This window comes from Paramormyrops kingsleyae, chromosome 6 (genome assembly GCF_048594095.1).
Source record: "Paramormyrops kingsleyae isolate MSU_618 chromosome 6, PKINGS_0.4, whole genome shotgun sequence".
In the NCBI taxonomy this organism is placed as follows: domain Eukaryota; kingdom Metazoa; phylum Chordata; class Actinopteri; order Osteoglossiformes; family Mormyridae; genus Paramormyrops; species Paramormyrops kingsleyae.
The window spans coordinates 32,684,765-32,700,350 of NC_132802.1; the positions used below are offsets into that span (position 1 = coordinate 32,684,765).

At 41.2% G+C, this 15,586-nt stretch overlaps 2 protein-coding genes across 5 annotated transcripts in view; one reads left to right on the top strand and one right to left on the bottom strand.

The window, feature by feature from the left end:
• Positions 1 to 3,216, top strand: part of snphb (syntaphilin b) — a 28,636-nt gene extending 25,420 nt beyond the window's left edge. Inside the window, exon 8 of one of the 2 annotated variants that reach the window (XR_002837131.2) lies at positions 464 to 3,216. The gene's annotated coding sequence lies outside the window, so the exon portion shown is untranslated. The other variant, XR_011991985.1, reaches the window with a different exon arrangement.
• Positions 2,699 to 15,586, bottom strand: part of sdcbp2 (syndecan binding protein (syntenin) 2) — a 29,672-nt gene continuing 16,784 nt past the window's right edge. For 2 of the 3 annotated variants that reach the window (XM_023803659.2, XM_023803657.2), the window contains exons 2-9: positions 11,104 to 11,155; positions 10,618 to 10,714; positions 7,484 to 7,584; positions 7,059 to 7,223; positions 6,515 to 6,690; positions 5,838 to 6,009; positions 3,898 to 3,989; positions 2,699 to 3,525 (exon numbers count right to left, since the gene is read on the bottom strand). In XM_023803659.2, coding sequence (XP_023659427.1) covers positions 3,471 to 3,525; positions 3,898 to 3,989; positions 5,838 to 6,009; positions 6,515 to 6,690; positions 7,059 to 7,223; positions 7,484 to 7,584; positions 10,618 to 10,714; positions 11,104 to 11,154 — 909 coding nt within the window. In that variant the 5' untranslated portion in view covers position 11,155 and the 3' untranslated portion in view covers positions 2,699 to 3,470. The remainder of the gene's footprint in view (positions 3,526 to 3,897; positions 3,990 to 5,837; positions 6,010 to 6,514; positions 6,691 to 7,058; positions 7,224 to 7,483; positions 7,585 to 10,617; positions 10,715 to 11,103; positions 11,156 to 15,586) is intronic. The other variant, XM_023803658.2, reaches the window with a different exon arrangement.

The window sequence follows — 15,586 nt, forward strand, 5'->3', positions numbered from 1 at the left end:
TGGCTGATGAAACTATCTTTTTAATCTTTACTTACGAAAACCAGAACACAACTTAATAAACCAAGCCCTGGGTTTTGTCATTGTAATGTTATTGGACCAAAGAAAATCCATTACAGTTTTCCTTGTGGATGTTTCTGCAGGGGGCAGCATGGTGGTGCAGTGGGATCTGGGTTCAAGTCTCTACTCTGGCTCCATGGGTTTACGTGTTTTCCCTGTGTAATTGTTGATTTTTCTCTGGGTACTCTGGTTCCCCCCTCCCACAGTCCAAAACATGCTATTACCAAATTGCTGATTGGTGTGAATGTGCCCTGTGATGCTTTGGTGCACCATCCTGGGTTGTTTCCTGCCTTTTGGCTCTGGACTCCCTGTGACCCTGAATAGGACAAGTGGTATCGGAAGATGGATGTTTCTGCCCATTGCAGAATAATTCAGTTGTGCATGTTTTTGCCTGTAATAAATGTAGCGCTACTGCAGGACTGGAGGACAGGATGTCAGTGTGAGAGCGACTCAGCCAAAATGCTGCTCTGGCAAGCAAGCTCGTTAGCAGACAACCTTGGGGCCAATCCTAGGAAGCCGGATTCCCCGCCTTGGGACAGGCTCTGCCTCCCCCGTGACCATGACATCGGTAAGCAGTGCATTGGATGCATTTGTAGTTCCTTAGCAGATCACTGGTACTGGGCAGGGCCTCAATGACTAAGCAGCTCCAGTCTCTCGGCACAGTGAGTTGTTGGCCACATGTGCCCTTGCAGTGCTGCTGAGGAGCAGGAAGCGTGGGGTTTGGACCACAGCCCTCAACTGTGAAAGCCCTCACTGCGGGATCCCCAGCAACAGTGTCATGCCCTGCAGCCCTTGGTGACATCATTTGTTCTGTCCCATCTCTCTGGTGACAGTAACCATCAACACGCTGCTCTCACCCCCCTTTCAAGATGGATGAACTTGGATGCGGAGAGCTCAAGCTATTGCACTTGGATGTGCCTTTCCCTCTCTGAATCGAGACAGTAGACCATCCAGTGTGTACTTCACTGATCTTGAAAACACTGCTAACAAGGCGTAACAAGTGTTTAGTAAGGGTTTTGAGGTTCTGGCTCTTTGGTTAGCAGGACACGCATCAAGCGTTGATGGTGCTCTCCATCCTCGGCAGCTGTGGTCTGGAATAGGGTGTCAAACCAGGATCCCTCCCTTTAGATGTTCGCTTCATGCAGCAAAGTGTTTGTCGCTAACTATTAGTGACAGTTCTGATAATTATAACCTGCAATCAAGAATAACAACGACACAGCAGGTGCAACTTTCCAGCATTAAATGGTTTAATCTGGGAGGGCTATGCCAAACACTTTAATCCTATAATGTTATATAACCATCAAATTAATATAACTACTTAGAACAATTAGCCTGTTCCTGATCATTTTAAACTAAAATGTGTAACTACTGCTATTCCTTAGAGTCATTTACCTGTATTGTATTACATTAAAAACACAAATTCACATGCAGGGTGACAAGTCAAGTATGGTCAGAAAGCGTTGCTGATCTTTAATCAGCTTTTGGAGTATTAATATTGAACCATTACATGAATTTCTATCCCAAGGATTTAGCTCTTTGTACAACAACAAATACCAATTCTTCTTCCTGTCCATATTCAAGGACAGCCAGGAACCTCACCTCAGCAGAGAAGTGTGTGAGGTTAAGTACAGGAGTGAAACTTTTTGCTACTAGCCAACTGGGTTAGTACAATAAAAAAAAATAGTGTGACATACAGTTTTACTAGCTATTGGGCTAGTGTTCAGTTTTCTTGCCTCAGGTGAGAATTTCCAGTCCTGGTTATGTTGCCAAGCTGGTGGAACTGAAAATTTTTCCTGTGACTGTCATCTGTGGTTGTGTGTGTGTACACATTCCTTTGTGCGCAGTGTTACTATGACAATGGGGTTGGGATGCATCTGTGTCACATACAAGCCCCACCCCTTATCTGTCACAATCCCACACCAGATCTTACTATGTAAAAGGTCATAAAGCTTATCTTATGTTTCCACACTGTCTGAGTGGCAGTCTCCATTCCATTGCAACTTCATTTTCCGATCCTTTGGCTTCACCAAAGCCAGGAGCATCAGGATATTTTGTGCTTTGTGACCATGGATAAATTTCAAGGCCTTCTGGGAGGGTTTCATAACAGCTCTCTCAGCAATGAGTATATGGAGTGTTCAGGAAAACCTAAAATTGTCCATTTTATTTATTTTTAGAAGTTTAGTATTGTGTGTGTGAAATGTGTTTAAAGCAATTACTATTATGATGGAAGTGTAGCACATATTGGCTCCTGAGTATCAACAAGGGAATGAAGAGGTTACCAGCAATGACACGTGAAGCGAAAGGGATTCCGTAGCTTTTCCTTGGGACTTATGGGTAGCCAAGATCACCCACCATAACTATTAATGCAAACATATAACACTGATACTACTTTATACAGAGATCACTACAGCCATACTGTATAAAGTTTTTGTACATTTAAAATGTAACCAGAATTTCCATTTTCTCCATCTCTGATCATATGATCAATAACATTACTTTTTTTAGAACCAGAACTAACCAATTCCATTATTGTATGCAGTTATTACCCTTCTGTAAAGCTAAAAATGTTACAATGAAAACCCTACAACCAGTATTTTCTAGAAAATAAATCCAACAAAATTGTGCAGTGAAAATTGTGCAATTCACAGTTATGACCAGCAGGTGTCTTTATTCTTGTAATGACCAGGTTACATTTTGTAAATAAATCTGTAGTTTGCTGATAACTGCAATAGATGTAAAAGACTACATTTCTAAAATGCACTTCAAAATCAGCACGATATACATTAATTTGGCTGTTAAATGAAAAGACAAATGAATAACTGACCTTCAGCGAAAACATTTAGATTTGGTTGAAATTATCAGGCACTGCAGCAAAAGCCTACTGTGTGCTGGTTATGTAATGAACAAGTACACTGGATGCATCTGTAACATTATCCCCCGAGTAATAATGAAAATCGAGGCTCTAATTACTTACAGACATTACATAGATATACGGGTATTAATAAAACGCAGAACACTATCTTCACTGCCTTCAATCTGTAGAAACTGGCCAGCCTCAGACTTGTGATATGGTAAGGGTCAAGAAAAGCACTTATAGCATTTATAACGAAACAGGTGACAAACAAACAGTTAACCAAGACCTGGATGATTTTACAGCATTGGTTGAATTACAGAACTAAACCATAATAAAATTCAGCATGGAAGAACCAAGCTACAGTTGGTCATGTGATTTAACAAAAAGGTGCAGTGTATTGTGGAACAGGAAAAAATACTAATATTTGCCTACAATAATCCCTTATATAAAAGAAGAAAGATTAACATGTCCTCTGAACAACTAACAGCAAACTCTGAATATGTGTGAGAGAGAGATCCGTGGGAATGCTGAAAAGGCAGCCGGGAGTCTCTTTGGAGATTCACACCTCAGGCACAGAGTGATCCATGGAGGACCGCAGGAGGCCACTGGACATTCTACAGAACAGAAGGTTCAGAAACTGTCATTTGGTCATGCTAAAGTTACCGCATTTCACAGCACAACACAGATACTGAATGACAGTAGCACACAGTGGCAGAAATTCTCTTTAAACCATTATACCCAAAATTAAACAGGGACAAATTTATAGAGTTTAGTAAAAATGAACCCATACAACTGGACTGTAAAAACCCCCAATTATGACAAACGGCACAAAATGAAACCTTATCACCCACACCGTGTCCAAACAGCATGTACACAGTCCAGTGAAAACCGGCCGTTTTACTTCTAAAGACAATTATAAGGGTTAGGATATCAGTAATCCAGACACACCCATTAACACATTGACGATACCAGGCATATGAGCTTACCTCTTCACCATGTACTCATAGATGAACTTGGGCATCACAGTGATGGTCATCGTATTTGGAGATGTGGTCAGGATGTCTTTAATCTGTGAATCCTGCGTGCCAACAATTTTCATTTTTATTATGGTTTGCATATTTGCTGTCTCAAAGGCCAACAGCCAAGTGCCTAAGCCACCAGTTGCACTAGTAAGCAGTGGTGCCAGTTTGTTTTGATCCAAGATATCTGATCACCAAAGTCTTGGCTACATGAAGATGACTAAATGGTGTAGTCGCAACATTCAGTTGGATAAATAAAATAAGAAAAACCTAACTCATGTCACTATGTCTGGCCTCCTTCCATTGAATATGTAGGAGCTCTCATGTGTATGCATGAGCCATTCACACCTGGCCACATCCCCCCCACCCCCTTTTATGGTGCTGATGGGGAAGTATCTGGATCGTGTTTCACCGTGGCATTGTTCATCAAATTACCATGCAAATGCAATTTGAATACGCGCTAATGTGGCTATTCAGAATGAGATTCAGAATTTTTCGGGTGAGAGTGGTACTACACGCCCCCGATGCAGGTAAAAGAAAGTAAGGTTACATGGTTTACTTTTTTGCCTATTTAACCTAATTTTAAAAACTTTAATTACTTCCTACAAAGGACGTTTTGAAAGAAGACAGATTACGGATTTACGGTTTTTTTTCTTCTTCATGATTCTACATAAAGATTTCAGCGAGATACTGAAATACATGAGAAAGATACACGGCATTGCCAATGATTCCCTCATCCCCAGAGGGTTAAAATAAGACTTTCTTACTCTGAATTCTGTATGAACATTACAGTGCAGGAGGTTAAAGTTTCACTAAAATATTTTTACTGTTACCCTGTCATAGGAAAAAAAAAATTCGCAAGCTTTGCAATTTTAATTATTATTCCTTTTCGAGATTATCTAGTATATGTTTAAAAATCAGTTTAAATTTAGATTACCTTCGCCGCTTTTGCATGAGCGCTGCATGTGTTCGAGACAATCATATTTATTTTCATCCTTGTCGTTTAAATCTTTCCTAGATGGGGTTTTGTGAAATTTATGTTGAACTCATTTGTGTTTCATATATACCCCAATATTAATTACAACAAAACCACATTGCAATACTTAGAAATTTTCCAATACCGTGGTGTCTTAGGATATTATACAAAAAACTTTATTTCTTTGTATGCTATCCTGATCTTGGGTCATTTATTTGTCCAGGCATCACGCATCCATTATTTTTTTTATTATTATAATCATCATTATTTTACATCATTTATCATTGTTTTCTGAGTTTGCAACTGTTTTCAAGACGCCAGTTGTATTGCGTTTCAGAGACAGGCTATTTGTATAAACGATCGACAATTCAAGTCCCATCCCAAAGTATAAAGGTACGAAGAAAGTCTGGCCCGCTGGCACCTTTGGTACTGGAACTTTTGGTACGTCTGTTTTGGTTACCCTAATTGAATGGCCAATTGAGCTTTTCCTTTCTGTTGTCAGAATTTGATATGCTGGTCCTGGATCAATCATATGTTTGGCACAGTCATTTTTTTCTTGTGCTTCCTTTTACAGTTTGAGTGCAATAAATGTTTAAATTTAAGAAATAAAATGTTAGAGAATCGCGACCTCAATTCTAAGCCAAAGAATCACAATTCAATTTTTTTCAGAATCGTGCAGCCCGACTCCAACTTGCTTGTGTTAGAGATTTACGCAGGAGAGGACAGCATCTACTTGCTGGCCTGCACTCCTGAAGAGAACGCTGATGCATCTAAGAGGACTTCTCACTTAAAGACCTCACCATGAAGCTTCCTTTGGCTGTCTTGTGAAGAACCCCCTTTCTATATCCCTCTACCCCACCCCCATCCCACTCCCTGCCCCATCACACCATCAGCTTCTTTCCCGACCCCCATCTCGGCTAACAGCACCCACTTTGAGTCCAATGACGTTCTGGCCGTTGATCTCGCAGATGTAGTGGTCCGTCAGCAGGCCATTGCGGGCTGCCGAGCCGTCCTTCACCAGCGAGGTGATGCAGCCTGACTTGAAGATGAAGCCCACGTGCCCTGCACTATCCTTGTGCATGGTGACAGTGCGCTGGAAAGGCCTGAGCAGGAGAATGAGAGAACACTGCTACAATCACTCAGCATAGTGGATCAGAGGATGAAAATGAACCCAGACCCTCAGCAGCTGCCTTAAACCCTACATTGCCAGGTTTTTTTTTTTCCCCAGACAATTTACTTGAAAGCTATTGGTTGGGAAAGACACACATCACTTCAGGAGTTCTTTCCAGTGCGGTGTTTTGTGCCGCTTAGTGTGCACTGTATGCTGGATGTATCAGCAGGGGGAGCCAGACAGCCAAGTTTGAACAGCTCATAAAAAAAAAAAAAAAACTGCAAGGTCATTCCTCCCATTTCGCAGCTATGTATAATTCAGAACAGTTTCCCTGTTCACTGGAAACGCTTAAACTTTTTAGTGTTCAGACTAATATCCGCAAGGTTTATGACACAGCCCCAAAAATGCTGTGAATAGAAAAAGAAACAAGACCAATTTTTGACAGCATCTTAGTGTCACTTCCTGGATTCTAAGGCCCAGCCCCCCCTTCCCCATACCTGTCACGAACTATGAGCTCAATGCGATGCTCTGCTGCCACCTTCAGGGCCTTGTGGGCCTTGTCCAGGCTCCAGCCAGCACAGTTCTGCCCATTGATCTGCAGGACCTGGTCTCCAAACCGGAGGCCTGCCAGTGAGGCCGGGGAGTTAGCCTGCACCAGCTGGATGAACACCCCCTAGACGATAGTAGGAGAAACACAGATGAAATAAGCAGGAGGGGGAAGGGAAGTGCAAGAGCACTGTTTGTACACAAGCAGAGTAAAAAACCCCACAGGCAGCTGAGAACGTATAAAATTTAATCAAGTAGGAAAATGCACTCTGGACACTGGAGTGACTTGCATACAGGATGCCTGTGGTTTACATCTTGACTATTTTCCCATAGGCAGTGACACCTATATTTAACCCATATCTAACAGATGTCTTGTCTAACCCTGCTACGGGTCTTCATGCTCAAATGAACCGTTTAGTACACTCGGTCACAGTCGTCACACCTGGTCTCTCCCATTTTCAGAAAAAAGCAGGGGGACCCCCCCCCCAAACTTACATTGTCGATGGTGCGCAGCCTCAGGCCAACCTTGCCGCTCTCGTCCTTGCAGAGGATGACCTCACGAACCCCAGGCCGGATTTCAGCCCGACGCAGCCCAGTATCATTCCCCGTCACGGGCCGCACCATGCCCCCGAGTCCACTGTTGAAGGGCAGTGCTACCTGCTGTAGATTCAGGGATGAGGATCAGGGATGTCCAGAAAGAGAGAAACAGGCCTGCCCTCTGGATGGAGATCTGTCCCTTTTCCTAGCCATTTTATGTCTAAAGAACACAGAGCAAAATAGTCCCTAGTGTGTATCTTTGCATCATTATCATAAGGCATAATTAAAATCATATTCTCAACAAGTCATTCCAAGAGGGTGTCCTTTTCCAGAAGTGCTAAGAGCACCAAGTGGGACAGGTCAAGAAGGTCAGTGGCACTTACATTGTCCATGGCAGGAATCAGGGCCAGGTTCCTCTGCACCTCATCGCTGTTCAGGCTCAGGCCCATGTAGTCTGCCAGCTCCTGCAGGTTGGGGTATAGGGCTGGGGGGGGGGGGGGGGCAAACAGGGCCAATCAGACATCTTCACTTCCAATCACTTAATGCGAAGTTACAAACTGCTGCAGCTTGGGTCATCATGAAACTGTAGTAATCTGTACTGTTTAGAAGGACAGGTTCTCACAGAATCTTAGCTGTTATTTTGGTACAACTCAGCCTTAATGGGTCAACCAAGTGACATGACATGACATCACTCACTCACTCACTCACACACTCACACACACACACACACACCCCTTCCATCTTGCATTCACACTGCATTTAGTGGAAAAAGGATAGAACGAGGACGTCAGTGTGTAAATGTTGCTGTGGGAGGGGTACCATTTCAGAAGTGAAGACAAAAATGGAGGACCATGCGAGATGCGTTGAACGCAAGACTTTTTTGAATTTACTGCAAATGCTTACATTTAACACAAAACAGTTCATTCAAAAGTGTCCTGCAATCAGAGATGCATTCATGGATGAATCAGCCTATAAGTCATGCATGCTACTACGCAGGCATGCACATAACTGTCACGCATATATGCATTCATCTTTAAAAGTGATGTGTGGCAATCAATTGTTGTAACACCACAAATGCATACTTATGTGCACCCTCACCATCTGGCCCCGCCCCCACTATCTTGCCTCTACTCTCCAATCCCTCCCCATCTTTCTTTCCCCTTCAGTCCCTCGCCATCTTGCTCTGAAATAGACCTGTAGGTTGATTTTAATTGCACTTTACCAACTTGCAATATCCATCAGGACTCCTTCCAAACACTGATAAATTGGTAATGGAGCCCATTGTATATTCTCACAATAAACCCATCTGTCATCAAACGAATAAAACAGCAGGAAGTCAAACACTCCTAAAACTCCCTGAAACCATGTGCAGCAAGAAAAGAGGATGACAGAAAATGCTCATTGATCATCTGTTGTGTCTGTATTTTCTTTAGACAGATCCATATCTAACAAAGCTGAAAACTTGTTTGGTTTAAAGTAAGATGGAGTGGAATACCACTACTACATCATACTTTGCTTCAACATTTGGGACAATATCATACTTATGCACTAAGCACACAGACAAAGGTCCCATGAAGTGATGTAAGAATAAGAAGCGTGCAGTCCAGCGGCCCAGCCAAAGCAAACCAGATTTCTGTCAACAGTTCATAAGTAAATCTGCCAAGAATCTGAAGGACTGGGAAGTCCCCAAGGCTTGTATGAACCAAACATGGTAAGTCCTGGATGATCCCAACAAATTTGCAGTGGTGAGGTACTTAATAAATACTTGGACCTCACAGTTTCCTTTCCCCCATCCTTAGCAAACACTGTTCAGACTGAGAAGCCTGCGCATCATTTTGCAATGCCTCCACAGGCAGCATCGCAAGGAGGGTGAGAATTCTTGTACAAGACACACGAAATCCATTTTATGGACAACAGATGTACAGATGAGCACGCACAGGCTATATTCATGCAGTTAGGCTTAAAAACCACAATGGAGGGACATGAAAAATAAACTGTGTCCCAACACCCCCTTCCCTCCTATCACTCATGGGCCAAAACAGGACCACAGTCTCTATGGAAACCTTAAGCTTGTTCTATGGAAGGACACAAAGGCATCAGGCCTCTCAATGAGGCCGAAGCAAGACCCAGGGAGGGGAGGGGGGCATTCCCCACTATCCCCTTTTCTTCACATTTCACCAATGTGTTTCCCAACCACATTTTTTTCCAGCTCGCTCTCAACTCTCTCTCGTTCTCTCTCTCTCACTTCCCTTGCCTTTCACCATATTTATTTCTTAAAAGCTCCACTGCACATCAGCAGCACACCATAATAGGAGATCGGTTCTCCCTCTGGCAGTTTCCCTGTCTCACAAACCCACAAAGCTAAGGGTATTTTTCCACCGTACCAGGTACCATACTTTTGGTACTTTCTCAAAGTACCAAAAGTAAAGTACTTCAAGGTGTCAGTTTTCCACTGGCATAAAACCTAGTACCGGTGTCAAATGACAAACGCGAGGCGGGGTTTTTTTTTGTACTGAATTCTAAAAATGACTGTAGCATATTATACAGCTTGGAAATGTGCAATAATAATACCAACATCACATGTTATGCACATACAATTCTTACATTGCTAGTTAACTATATTAAAATAAGGCTTTTTCTTTCTTTCCATTCTGTATGGACATTATAGCGCAGGGGGGTTAAAGTTTTGCAAAAATGTTTGTACTCTGTTACTGGAAACAGTTCTGGAAAAAAACTAAGCAAACTTTGCAATATTAATTATTATTCCTTTTATAGATTCTTAAAGGTTTAAAAACCAGTTTAGAGTTTTAGGCCTACCTCTGCTGCTTTCGCATGAGCGCTTCATAACCATTTTCATCCTTGTCATTTAAAATCACTTGAAGGTGGGTTTGTGAGAAATTTATAAACTTCTTTCGTTTTATAAATTCCCCAATATCTATTATTTAAAAAAAAAATCACATTGCTATATTTATAACAAAATCATATCATTAGGACAGCATGCTATATGCATAGTATAGTACTGTAGTATATTCAACAAAAAACTTTTAAATTTCTTGTCATGCCATCCAGATCTTTTTATTGTATATATTCTTACGATCAAATCGCGTCCCACCCCAAAGAACTGAAGTACCAAAGAAGTACCCCAGCTGCTTTGGCACTTTCAGTACTAGAACTTTAGGTACTGGTACTTGACTGGAAGTCAAAGCGAAAGTACCGTACCAAAAGTATGCTACTTGGTGAAATGGAAAAGCACCCTAAGATGCAAGTGCAGTCTGGCAGACAAATGGCAACCTTTTCATCTCACACCCCCTCCCCCTATCCATCCTCTGACAATTACGCTATAGCAATCAGAACCTCTCAAGGTCTCTGGGAGAAAAGGGCTCAGCCAAAACGCATCACAGCAGCGTAGCAATACCTGAACGGGCCACAAAAGTCAAGAGCAATGAAAAGACAGGCATTAAGATATATCAGGTTTTGATAGGGACAGAGTACAGGCCTCACACAGCCTGGGGTTTACCTGATCCTGACGTCCCATTGCTAGCAGATGGGGCTTGGTAAGTCTCCTCTGTGATGGCAGGGGTAGAGGAGGTACTCTGTACAAAATGAGACTGGGCCTGGATGAAAACACAACACTCATTGTTGTTATTTGGATTGAATAACTAAAAATTCTCCTTACTAAATTCAGGATTGAACCAGCAACCTTCTAATCACTGACACACAGGCTTAGCCCACTGAGCCACGTGCTACCCCAATTTATAATTTAAATTTATAATTTATAAATTATAGGAGGGGGGTGTTATATTCCTGCCAATAATCAAGACTGGCCAATACAACAAATAATCACAAAATGGGTGGGGACATCAACCCCCTAATGTTCAACCCAAAAATATATACCCATGTAAACAGAATTTAAATTAAGAATCAGATTTTTACACCATCTTTTGACTTCTGAATTTCAAAAGTAGCAGAAAATGAAGCTGAATAATTTTTATGTTTTCCTTACCTTCAAGACTTTATCAACTTTAAGGTCTTCCAGGGATGGATAGAGAGACATCCTGTAAATAATAATAATAATTATTAAAATAAATATATGACTAATCAACCATAAGAGCTTAAATAATACAACATTTAAGTGCCGGAACAATGATGCCAATAATCCCTTTCTGTGTACGGGAAATCGAGGAAGGAGGAGGCACTGGAAAATGAGAAGTATGAGCTTCAAAACCCTTTAAAACATGTATCATATTACACAACCACTCCATACTCAAATACATAAGAAACATGTCCTTTAAAACAAGCACTCTCCAAAAAAAAAAAAGAAAGAAAAAAAAAAAACCCAGAAATGGAGAGGTAAGCGTGACATTTCCTTTTTAGACTGCCCTCCCTCCCCCACTGCCGCTGTGCTTCCCTCACTTTACACAGCCCCCTGCGCACTCAGTACCATCCTGTTAACTGATAACAGGCAAATCCGTGGGGGTGGCAGTGCAGAGATGGACAAGAGCGGCAAACACATCCTTTGCCGGTAGTGATTCACACAGGCACCCCCCCCCCCCACGCACATCATCTGTTATCAAAGAGCATTATGTAAGTCTGAGCCCACGGCACAGGCCTGCCTCCAATGCCACTCATCTGGTAAGCACTAATATTTTTATGGAATTTCAGCACATTTTTGTGGTAGGAAAAAAACGGAACCATTATTTGAGAACAACAACTTAATGAACTACAGCCCAGAGATAAACCCAAAATACTCGTGTGACTGGGATGAGCCCTGGCCTTTTTCGTCATGTGGTTACATTTTTAAAGCACTGCATAGCATCTGAATCACTATGACACTGAAATCTGACTGAGTAGGGGAAAAAAAAGTTGCAGCAAATGTACACAACAACTGACTGAGCAACAAAATGACATCCTTCCCGAAAGAGGCAGAAGTGTAAATGTTTATCAGAAGGCTGCTTCCAGAAAGGCAGGCAGTGCAGATCACCAACGTGTTCCTGTAAATCAGTAGTGAGCACGTGACACTGAGTGCCAAGCCCGTGAGAACTATGCTGACAAGCACGCCAAGCAGGGGGGAAAAAAAACAAATACATTAGCTGCAGTATAACATGATGTCTCTCTGGGTTTACTCTTATGGCTCCAGGCTCGAGGACCCTTCTCTGAGTACAGCACAGATGTCAATCAGTGAATATGGCAGACATAATGCACCAATCTGAACGTTCACATAAAACAATGCCAGGGACTTAGAATGGAACTTTCCATGTTGTTTATCAACCACCATCCAGAGGTGGAAAGTTGAGGTCCAAAAAGTACAAATCAAGACAACACACATTGTTGAAACTCTCACTTTTATATATTTGATTGATTTCGATGGAACACGGTCTTAATGGCATTATCTAGCAAAGCCTGCAGTTTTCTCACCAAAGAAGACCCAACTAGTTTAGGAAATTCATCTTGCTTGTCTAATACTGGAACACAGTTTAGGAAATACATATGGTACCTATTTACAATTAGTATGACTGCTTTTGCACGTCTTTGAAAATATGTTCATTGATATATGAACAGCTATATATGTTTATGGATAAATGAAGAAAAAGGCAGAGCTTTTTGATGCACTGAATTCATCAAATCTCTATGTAATCGTTGTGTATCTTGCTGTGTAATGTATTTTTGTATCTGTTTTTAAATATTTTGCTTCTTCATTTCCCATTACTTTTGGCTTTGTAAGTCAACCACAAAATGTAGTTGACCCAAATGCAAGCTAAAAATATAAGAACATAAGAACTATACAAACGAGAGGAGGCCATTCGGCCCATTGAGCTCGCTTGGGGAGAACTTAACTAATAGCTCAGAGTTGTTAAAATCTTATCTAGCTCTGATTTAAAGGAACCCAAGGATTCAGCTTGCACTACGTTATCAGGAAGACTATTCCATACTCTGACTACACGCTGTGTAAAGAAGTGCTTCCTTAAATCCAGTTTGAAATGTTCTCCCGCTAATTTCCACCTATGGCCACGAGTTCTTGTATTTGAACTAATGCTGAAGTAACTATTCAGTTTAACAGCATCCAAACCTGTTAGAATCTTATAGACCTGGATCATGTCCCCCCTCAGTCTCCTTTGCTTGAGGCTGAACAGATTTAGCTCAAATAACCTTTCCTCGTATGACATTCCTCTAAGACCAGGAACCATTCTTGTGGCCCTACGCTGCACCTTTTCTAAGGCCGCTATGTCCTTTTTAAGATATGGTGACCAAACCTGTACACAATATTCTAGGTGAGGTCTCACCAAGGAATTGTATAATCTTAGCATTACCTCCCTTGACTTAAACTCCACACACCTGGAGATATACCCCAACATCCTATTGGCCTTTTTTATTGCTTCCCCGCACTGGCGAGAATGAGACATGGAAGCATCAACATACACACCAAGGTCTTTCTCATAATCAGCTACCTTTATTTCAGTAGGTCCCATAAAATACCTGTACTTTATATTTCTGCTCCCTACATGGAGTACCTTACATTTGTCTATGTTAAATTTCATCTGCCAGGTGTCAGCCCAGTCACTAATTAAATCAAGATCCCGCTGTAGCTGCTGAGCCGCTAGTTCAGTATCTGCTACACCCCCCACCTTGGTGTCATCTGCAAATTTCACCAGTTTACTGTATATATTGGTGTCTATATCATTTATGTAAATTAGGAACAAAAGTGGTCCTAAAATTGAACCCTGCGGTACCCCACTATGAACGCAGGCCCACTGTGACATCGAGCCTCTTATAACTACTCGCTGCTTCCTATCCGTTAACCAGTTATCAATCCAAGTCGCTACAGTTCCTAAAATACCTGTCGCTTTGAGTTTAAGTGAGAGCCTCTTGTGGGGAACAACATCAAAAGCCTTTTGGAAATCTAAATAGATGACATCATAGGCCTTCTTATCATCAACTTCCTGAGTAGCTTCCTCAAAAAACTCCAACAGATTTGTTAAACAGGATCTACCTCTCCTAAATCCATGCTGGCTATCCCTCAAAATGTTATTTGAGTCCAGGTAATCTACCATTTTCTCTTTGATTATAGCCTCCATAACTTTACCAGTTATACAAGTTAGACTGATTGGCCTATAGTTTGACAAATTACTTCTATCCCCTTTTTTGAAAATGGGCGTTATGTTGGCATGCTTCCAATCAGAAGGTACCACACCTTCAGATAAGGATTTTTGAAACAGTAATGTTAAGGGTCGGCAAATAATATCCCTCATCTCTTTTAACACTATAGGTAAGATGCCATCAGGGCCCTGTGATTTATTTATTTTGAGCTTAGCTAGGCTTTGCAAAACATCAGCTTCAGTTATATATATATATTAGTTATAGACGATGTTGGATTAGTAATAAGAACTGGTAAGTTACTAGTGTCCTCGACAGTGAATACCCGTGCAAAACTATCATTGAACTCATTTACTATGTCAATGTCGTTTTCAATTATAAGACCCTTACTATCCTGCAGATTAGTAATTTCAGCTTTTAGAGCTCTTTTAGAGTTAAAATACTGGAAGAAACTTTTAACGTCATCCTTAGCTTCCAATGCGATCTTCCTTTCGACATTCCTTTTAGCTCGTCTAATGTCATTTTTTAATTCAGCCTGTAGATTTAGATACTCTTGCTTTATTATGTCATCATCAGTTATTTTCCATCTCTGGAACAAAGCCCTTTTCCTCCTTACTTTATACTTTATGTCCCTATTAAACCACCTAGGTTGCAATTTCCTAGATTTATTCTTGCTAGAAACAGGTATGAAGTCCTCTTGTACTTGCAATAATGTGCTTTTAAAAAATTCCCATGCCTCTTCAACAGTTTTGTTAATTAACTCCATCCAGTTCACAGTTTCTAGTTTTAATCTCATACAATTGAAGTTAGCCTTCCTAACATTATATATTTTTGATTTGGACTTTGCTCTTCAGGCACTAAACTTAACCTCAAATTTAACCATGTTATGATCGCTACTGTCAAGTGGTTCTAAAACATGTAATTTACCAATCCTGTCCTGGTTATTAGACAAAACAAGATCAAGAATGGCATCTCCCCTGGTAGGGGTGTTAAACTGAGTAAAAAAACAATCCTGTACTAATTCCACCATCACAAGTTAATTTTCAGAAGAGCCAGCAACAATGTCCCACTGCATCCCCGGTAGATTAAAATCACCCATAACTACCACATCATTTTTATTGCTCATAATCCTAATATCACTGTATAACAATCTGCTTTCCTCAGCAGCTACATTAGGTGCTGTGTAACAAACACCGACAATTAGGCTATTTGAGTTTTTAGCATCTAATTTTACCCATATAGCTTCCGTAGTTTTACTTATATCAGTAAGCTCCCTTGCCTGCAAGTTTTCCTTTACATATACTGCAACACCACCTCCCTTCTTACCTATACGGTCTTTACGGAACAATGTGTAACCATCCATATTATATTCTTGTCCATCCTTATCACTCAAC